At 43.8% G+C, this 8,810-nt stretch overlaps 1 protein-coding gene across 1 annotated transcript; it reads right to left on the bottom strand.

Annotated features, from left to right (window-relative positions):
- Positions 1-6,010: 6,010 nt before the first annotated feature.
- LOC118671566 (WAP four-disulfide core domain protein 18-like) lies at positions 6,011-8,238 on the bottom strand. The gene is made up of 3 exons (XM_036339871.1): positions 8,081-8,238; positions 7,105-7,253; positions 6,011-6,259 (listed from the first exon to the last, which is right to left on the bottom strand). The coding sequence occupies exons 1-3, from the start codon at positions 8,163-8,165 to the stop codon at positions 6,206-6,208; spliced, it is 288 nt and encodes a 95-aa protein (XP_036195764.1). The 5' UTR covers positions 8,166-8,238; the 3' UTR covers positions 6,011-6,205.
- Positions 8,239-8,810: the final 572 nt, after the last annotated feature.

The following is an 8,810-nucleotide window of genomic DNA, read 5'->3' as shown; positions in this document are numbered from 1 at the left end:
ATTTGCTGTTATATGCATGATATACTTTGTATATGCTTCTTTGTTTATATGTGTCAGTGTTTCCCCCTGAATAGATGCCTAAACATGGAAATACAAAGGATATGTTTACTGTAGAGTTGGAAGATATTGCCAAATTGTCCTCCCAAAAGGCTGCACCCATTTACACTTGCTCCCATTTACACTGGGCCCATCATATTCATTTTTAAGCCTATAGTTCAGTGGTTCACTCATATTGTTGTGTAGCCATCACCACCACCCATCCCCATAACTCTTTTCATCTTGTAAATCTGAAACCCTATACCTATTAAACAATAACTCCCCATTCTCTCCTCCCCACAAGCTCCTGGCAACCACCTTTATACTTTCTGTCTCTATGATTTGACTCCTCTACATATTTCATGTAAGTGGAACCACACAATACTTGTCTTTTTGAGATTGGCTTATTTCACTTAACATGATGTCCTTAAGGTTCACCCACGTTGTGGCATACTGGAGAATGTCTTTTTGTTTTTAAAACCTTTTTAATTTTAGTTTATATTCTTGCTGTAATATTATGTTTTTTTATTTATTATGTTTTTTTAAATTTTATTGATTAAGTTATTACATATGTGTTCTTATCCCCACATTACCCCCCCCCCCCCAAAAAACAGAAGCAGAGACAGAGAAGCATCAATCAGACCAACAAACCTCAGAGGAAAGGTAGGGGAGGGTGGGGTAAGGGGGAGAGATGAACCAAAGGACTTAAATGCAAGCATATAGGCCTAACCAATGGACATAGATAACAGGTGGGTGAGGGCATGAGTGAGGGGTATGGTGACAGCTGGGTTCTGAAAATATCAGCAGAAACAGTTTGTAAAGTATATGATTGTCCAAGCACCATGCCGTACACTTGAACCCAATGTACAATAATACTGAAAGTAAAGTGTAATTGTAAAATCCTATACTAATAAAAGACAAACATGCAAATTGACCATACTTTTGCTACACCTTTTGCCATGCCCACCAGCCAAATCAGAGTGACTATATGCAAATTAACCCAACCAAGATGGCAGCCAGCAGCCACAGAGCTGGAGTGAGCAGGAGGCTTGCTTGCTCCAGTGATAGAGGAAGCCAGCCTGCCGACAGCTCTGAGCTCCACTGAAAAGCAACAAAATTTCAATTATAGAAGGTAAATAAACCCCAGATACCTGCTTTCAGCCAGCTGTGGCCACTGAGCTGGAGAGAGCAGGAGTGGGTTGCCCCTGGAAATGGAGGAAGCCAAGCTTTCTGCAAGCCTCCGCTAAAGGCAACAAAGTTTCAATTATAGAAGGTAAATAAATCCCAGAATAAAAAAAGAAAAGAAAAAAAGGAGAGGCTGGGAGCTTATGTCGCCAGGGTGCTTGGCCAGCCTGAAAACAGCCCTCAGCCCCTCATCCAGACTGGCCAGGCACCCCAGTGGAGACCCCCAACCCTAAAGAGGGTGTGGCCAACCTGAAAACAGCCATTAGCCCCTCACCCAGGCTGGCCAAACTTCATGGGGTGAGGGTCCCCACTGGGGTAGACATCCTCTGAGGGGTCAAACACTGCAAGAGGGCATAGGCCAGGCTGAGGAGACGCCTGAGTGCACAAATTTTTGTGCACCGGGCCTCTAGTTAAAAAATAAGTAAATTGAAATTAAAAAAAAGACTTACCTATTTGAATCATGGGGGAGCAGACGTGACCACAGCCCTCCCTGATGCACTGTTCTCCTTGCCCACAGTCCCTGCCTGCTCTGCCTTGGTGCTCGCAGATACCTGAGGAGAGGAAAGACTAGTTAAAAGCTTTTAAGTCTTACACTTGAAGAATAAAATTTTAAATGCCTTCACAGTATCATCCCAAAACCCATCAATTACCTAAGTATAACTCTAACAATTTATATTCAGAAAACTACATAGTATTACTAAGAAAAAATTTGAAAAGATCTTAATAAAGGGAGTCATATACTGACTTCATGGATTAGAAGATTCACAATCATGAACATATGAGTTTTCCTGATATTGAATGTAATTTCAATGAAAACCTTAGAAGGATTTTTAAATGAAAATTCAAAAACTAATACTAAAACTTATATGAAAGTCCTAAAAATCAAGAATAATCAAGACAATTTTTCCTGTTTTTTTTTTCAGTTACAGTTGACATACAATATTATATTAGTTTCAGATGTACAACATCGTGATTAAACATTTATATAACTTATAAAGTGTTCACCCTGAGTCGAGACAATCTAGAACAATGTTGTTGGGGTTGGGGGGCTGGTAAGGAGTGGAAGAAAAAGATGAAATTAGCTAATGTTATTATGACAATTACTCATAGTAGTTCACTTATAGATAATCATCCACAAAAAAAGAAGGGAGCAAAGGTAATACTTAAAGGTGTTACTATAAGAGAACTATTACAACAAAAATATAAACCTTTCTAAATACAAAACATATAGCAAGAGAGAGAGAAAGGGAGAGATTACACCACTAAAATAGGTTACACAGTGAAAGATCATCTAGGTAATAAAGAGGAAATAAAACCATAACAGTAAAAAGGTATAAATCACCCAATTAAAAGGAATTCTTATCTTTTATAGATACATACAGAAATAATCTATAATAATATAAGCATAATATGCTAATTAGACCGGATAATCCTTCCCGGCGACCTTCTGGACAACCTTCCGCACAAAGCCGAGGCTGCGAGGGAAGTCTGGGTTCCAGGTGTCAGAGGGAAGCCAGTGCCGGCAGCTGGGAGAAGGAAGGCTTACTCTTGCACGAATTTTGTGCATCAGGCCTCTAGTATCTAATAAAATAATGTCCGGATTGTCTTCAAAATAGCATGAGATGAGGAGAAATGAATGGGATTATCAAAGAAAAATGATTACACATTGACAGTGGTTGAAGCTGGGTGATGGGTATATGGTATATCATTATACTATTCTGTCTGCTTTGTATGTGTTTACATTTTCCTACAATAAAAAGTTTAAAACTAAAATATTTATCCTTACAAACAAAGCTCTATTAATTAATCTTGGATTAAAATAGAACATGTCAAATATCTCCCAGGTCCTGTAAGGACTGTGCCCCAGAGTGTATAACTCAGTGAGAAAGTCCTCGTGAAATAAAATAGTACATTTCCCAACTCCATAGCCAACATTCCCATTCTGATCTACTCACAGATTCCACACAGCCTGTCAAAACTGTTTGTGCTCCACCTATGCCTCACACACTGAGATTTGGTTAAATGATTATTTGGAGAAAGAAGGTGGAAATAGGCTTTCCGTGTAAACTGGGTTGGGAGAGCTGTTAAGTGCAATAGTGGACTGGTTTTTATTGGTTTATTGGTTCTATGGGTATCATTTTTTGTTTTCTCAATCACTTTGCAAGGAGTGGATATGACTTCCAAGAGAATAAGGATTTTGGTTCATTCGGTCAAAAGGCCCTTATTGGACCTGTGACTTTTTCTCAAAGTCAAGGGATCATTTGGAATTAAGAAACAAACTTTGTCCTGATCAGTATGGCTCAGGGGTTGAGCATCAACCTAGGAACCAGGAGGACACAGTTCGATTCCTGGTCAGGGCACATGCCCAGGTTATGGGCTGGATCCCCAGTGGGAAGGTATGCAGGAGACAGCCAATAGATGGATGTTTCTCTCTCATTGTTTCCATCTCTCTCTCTCCCTTTCCATTCCTCTCAAAAATCAATTAGAATATATTTTTTAAAAGGAAACAAGCTTTGAAAGGCATTGCCTCCAGGGATACCTTCCTACACCATCTGTTCACAGACTTCCAGAAGAGCAAAACCAGAGCAAGGGGAGCAGCCCAAGGAAGCAGACCTGATGCATGTGCTACGCCTTGAGTGTGCTCTGGAGCTTGGCATTGCAAGAAGGTAAATAAATAATCACAGAAAAAAGAGCACTTGGAAAAGTCTTTCTGAATTTCGGCTTTTACATGACTTCCTTGTCTAAAGTATGCATGCACAGATGGTGAGGGAAAAGACTCAGAAGCTACCTGGCCAGGCTGGAGGAAGTCTCAGATTTCTGTGACCCAACTACACACATAGGTACATTGCTGCTGTGTTAGGGAAGTGGGGCCAACTGTACTTCATGCCATAGAATTAGGGAATGATGGGTGGTCAGGAAGCCACACATACGCTGTACATGGGAGAGGCAACCAGCCAAGAGGTGATGAAGAGCTTTGGCTGACTGAAAAATGCCTAAAAAATATAAACACATAATCTTCATTTTTTTAAAAAAAATATGAGTGGGCAGGGGAATCCAAAAGGGTCCTGGAAAACGTTCCTTTAAAGCTTATAAAGCCAGTTGCAGATGACGGTGTGGAAAGAGAAAAGACCCAGTCAGTGCTCTTTTGCTCCACCTTCCCTGTCCTGCTGTTAAATATGAAACATAGATAATCCATATTTGTTTTTCTATTGAGACTGTAACACCTGACCAGGAGAGCCTGCCAGTGAACATCTTCCCTCTTTGGGAGAGAAGGTCAGCATGGCACAGGGCAGGGAGCATTTACCTAAAAGCCAAACCGACATGGAGGAGAGGACTGGCTCCTCTACCCATTAAGAGAGTTGGGCTTGGCTGGTTTTGCTCAGTGGTTGAGCATCGACCTATGTGTCAGCTGGTCATGGTTCCATTCCGATAGGGGCAGTTGCCCAGGTTGTGGGCTCAGTCCCCAGTGGGGGGCATGTGGGAAGCAACCAATTGATGATTCTCTCTCATCATTGATGTTTCTCTCTCTTTCCCTCAACCCCCTTCTCTCTGAAACCTTTAATAAAAACAAATTATTTAAAAAAGAGTGTATAGGTGGGCAAGTCATTTAGCTACTTGGACCCTCTGTCTCTTCATCTATAAAATTTACAAAAAAATTTGCTACTGAGATGGTATTATAGAGTTATGGTGAGTGTAAAGTGAGATACTACATGTGAAAGTGCCTGTGCATGGTGAGTGTTAATTATCCTACCCTAACATGTGGCTCCAAACTCTGGGTGACCACAGAGTCTGACACGTATGCATGAATACAGAACCTGTATAGACTTCAGGACTAACCAAAGGGCAGAAACCTAAGTGGACGTTGTAGGATGCCATCCTCAAGTATCTTTGCAGAGGAAGGTCATACCGTGGCATTCAGAATGGCAGATAGTAGGTGAAATTGTTTGAGAACATGTTATGGGTGTGCTCATGAGCCCCCAGTAATGACCAAGAGAGACAGAAGCATGTTGGGATTTGGGGTGTGGATGACCAGCCAGTGAAAGAAGATATCAAAGCTAATATGCCCTCATTCCAATGCACAGGCTGCTGAGGCCACGGGTCGCCGGAGTTATAAGATGTGCTAGACGGCAGGGACAAGCAGGCTTGGCAGACCATGGCAGAGGCTACGTGGGGCAATCGAGGTGGAAAAGTGAACAGAGAGCGCTGGGAGATGGAGCTTGTAGGGTCAGCCCAGACCATCGCTTTTTTCAGGGCTTCTTTGGGAGACCCAGGCTTAACCTCTGCCTCAGGAAAACTCTGAATCAAAGACTCCACCCACAGAGCCTAATTCCCAACTTATCCTAACTCCTAATCACTTCCCAGCCAACACCACTAAAAGCCCCACATCCCAATGGCCAGGGTGGCTCTCATAGTATTAGGCATCCAGTCCTGCTACATGTCAGTGTATTGCCTTAGAATAGAGTATCTCCAAATTTGTTTCTGCTCCTACTCCTTCTGAGTCTTGCCCTAATAAAGGCTGCGACTATAGGCCTGTTATGTGCTACAAGGTCATTTTTTTTCTTGACCAAAATCATATTCCCAGAATGCTTGAGGAAATATTATCATGCCCTTTGCCCTGTTTAGATACATGGACATGGAAGGAGGAAAGAAACTAGCTGGCAGACCTTGCCTCTGATCCATCCTGAGTGCCTCGTATTCATGGGCTCAGTACAGGGCACACAGTCCGTTCTGTTCATCCACAGAGGGTCCACTAGAAAGAATGTCTAAATGGGAAGAATGACACAGTCTCAATAATGCAACGGGTAAGATTTATTTTGGACACAAACTCCTCAGAATCGGCCACACCACCACTTTAGATCTTCATCTTTTGGTACTGCATGTCAAGAGATAGACACTTGCCAGGAAAGGTGTGTGGAAAATGTTACGCCAAGCACTGGATCCATGCATTCATGAGCAATCTTCTGGGGCTGGTCTCCAGGCAGGCTTACACCCCCCATTCTTCCTCCACATGGTCATCAACATGGTCATCAACACCACCCTTTTAAAATACAAATTTGATCATGACAATTCCTTTGCTCAGAAACCTCCAGCAGTCTATCAAACTCTTTGGCAAGGCAGCTCATTCCTTTCTGGACCCTGGCTTGGATGATCCTCTACTGAGATGTTGCAAATTCTACTGACCACATTCTCAATCACTTTCCCAACTCCAGCATAGGACCCACATTTCCCCATCATCTGTACTGCCCTTCCTTACTGTGGCAAACTTTATGCCTCCTTTAAGCTCTTCCTTAAATGTTCTCTACTCTCTGACAACCTTCCCAACCTCTACTGATCCACCCACCCAGGCAAAACCAATAACTATTACCTCCACAGACCTTAGTAGAAATTTGTGCAAAGCTGTGGTCACCCTGGGTTGTAATTATTTACATAGTTCTGTCTCCATGAACTAGCTGTGTTTACCTTTTCATCTCAACTTCAGCACAATGCCTGACTGACAGAGGAGATACTCCATAATTGGGGTTCTCTTTCCTTTCCCTCTGCCTCCCAGGATTACCCATTTTCTAGGAAGAGTGAAGCCCCCTTGGTGGGGAAGGGAAGGGGGGTGACAAACCCTGGGTCAATAATGACCTGTGAATCTAGGATCATGGTTACTTGTCTCAACTGAGAGCCCATCGGGGACAGAGACTGGGATAGGGCTTCTCTTTGATGAGAGGGTCTTAGATAGTGCAGCCAGGGGTCCTTCTCCCTTTCACTTCCAGCCTCTTTCTCTTGGAGTTACCCAGACTTCTGAGTGCAGTGGATATGTGAACATCCATCAGCCCCAGGAAAGTCCACTGGGGAGTAGTTAACACCCTTGTCAGCTCTTGACCGATTTATACTCACCACATGGATAGCAGGTTTGCATTGACGGCCACATCCGGTGCTGCAGCATTTCATTCCCCTGGGACATGAGTCATCTCCTCTGCAGCTTATAACACAAACACCAACGGTTCCCTTGGGCACCTTAGGGCAGACTCCAGGTCTGTTTCCCCCTGAAACATACAATGGTGTTTGTGGAGTTTGGAATAGTCACTAACCAGGTATAAAAACTGCTGTTAGAGGTTAACGGGCTCACTGCTGGCAGGACTCCCACCTCTTTCATTTCTTCCTTTTACTCCTGGACCCATCCCTCAGCCTTGGCAGCTTCACCCTCATACTGAAGCCCCCAATGTCACAGTCAGGCCCTTAGGAGAATGTTCTCCCAGCTGCATAGGCTGCCCAGTCCCAGCAGGCAAGAAACCTGCCCTGTCATAAGCCTCTTCTTTCCACCTTAGAAGAAGATATTAGAAACAGCTCTGATCCCAGAGATCCATCTTCCACCTCACACGTACCCCATATTCATCCCGGAGCTACTCCGTGTTGGAGCCCTACATCCAAGGCACATGTAGAGAGAGCCCCAACTATTAATAAGGCCCAACCTGATCTGATACGAAGAATGGGGCCCTGGCTGGTGTGGCTCAGTTTGTTGGAGCATCGCCCATATACTGAAAGTTTCGCAGTTTCAATCCCCATTTGGGGCATGTATGGTGGGCAACAAATTGATGTTCTCTCTCACTTTGATCTCTCTCTCTCTCTCTCTCTCTCTCTCTCTCTCTCTCTCTCTCTCTCTCTAAAATATCAATAAGCATATCTTCGGGTGAGAATTAAAAAATAGAAGAATGTGAAACGCAGGGTGATCACTCCTGAAGGTTAAAGAAAGTGGGTCTGATCAATGCCAAATCTCGACTCTGCAGCCTGTCCCTGTGCCACACCATCCCAGGTAAGAAGCTGAGCTTTGAGCCTCCTCTACTCTCAGGTAGGACCCCCTCAGCACCCTTACCTCCATGAGAATGTCTCTGAGCGAAGGCCATCTCCATCCCCAAGATGACAAAAGCCACTAAAACAAAGACTGTGCCTGTCTTCATGTTGGCCTTTGATGTGAATGCACACACTGAACCCAGCCCCAATTTATACCCTCAGTGACACCAGAGAGGAGTGTGAGGTGGGTCAGTAGAACAGGAAATGTACAGCATGATCTAGTTAGTTTGTTCTATTTCATAACTGGTTTCTCTATAATTATGTTGTGTTTTCTTGTAGATGCAAATCCAAACAGGAGAGTTCAGGCATTGCTACATCAAAATTTGGCAGTTTCTCTGGTGTCATTAGAAAAAGTGGCCAAAGAAATAAATTTTCTGTGTATGATTTAAAATTTCAGAGTAGGAGCATAAACTTTGAAGCTATGTGTTATTCCACCTGGTGCCTCCTGGAGATCCCGTTCCAGGATTCAGTGTGCTTCCAGGAGAGATGGTGAACGGGTTGTGCTTTGGAGACATCCCAGGGCTGCGATCCCCGTAGGAGTTGATAGAGGACCTCCCCTTCATCACAGGGTAGGTAGTGAGGTCGCTCATCTGAGGAGATGGATGTTCAAAGACCACAAGCTGGCAGGGCCCTTGGAGATGGAGAGACAGGGTCCACCCCTGATGGCTGGTTGTCTCTGAGCCCACCCTGCTCCATACTGAGAGGTCCCTAGAGAGAGGCCTGTGTGGGTGAGCTACAATGAGCTGAACTAC

The sequence above is a fragment of the Myotis myotis genome, unplaced genomic scaffold (assembly GCF_014108235.1).
Source record: "Myotis myotis isolate mMyoMyo1 unplaced genomic scaffold, mMyoMyo1.p scaffold_m19_p_17, whole genome shotgun sequence".
Lineage (NCBI taxonomy): Eukaryota > Metazoa > Chordata > Mammalia > Chiroptera > Vespertilionidae > Myotis > Myotis myotis.
The sequence above is the reverse complement of the archived record's forward strand: the minus strand, read 5'-3'. Positions and strand labels throughout refer to the sequence as shown.

Excerpts from the sequence above, each read along its gene's own strand:
- LOC118671566 (XM_036339871.1), bottom strand. The coding sequence starts at position 8,165 with ATGAAGACAGGCACAGTCTTTGTTTTAGTGGCTTTTGTCATCTTGGGG. Across the intron at positions 7,254-8,080 it reads TCAGAGACATTCTCATGGAG|GGGGAAACAGACCTGGAGTC; the intron begins GTAAGGGTGCTG and ends TGTATGTTTCAG. Across the intron at positions 6,260-7,104 it reads GCAAACCTGCTATCCATGTG|GGTGGTGTTGATGACCATGT; the intron begins GTGAGTATAAAT and ends GTATTTTAAAAG.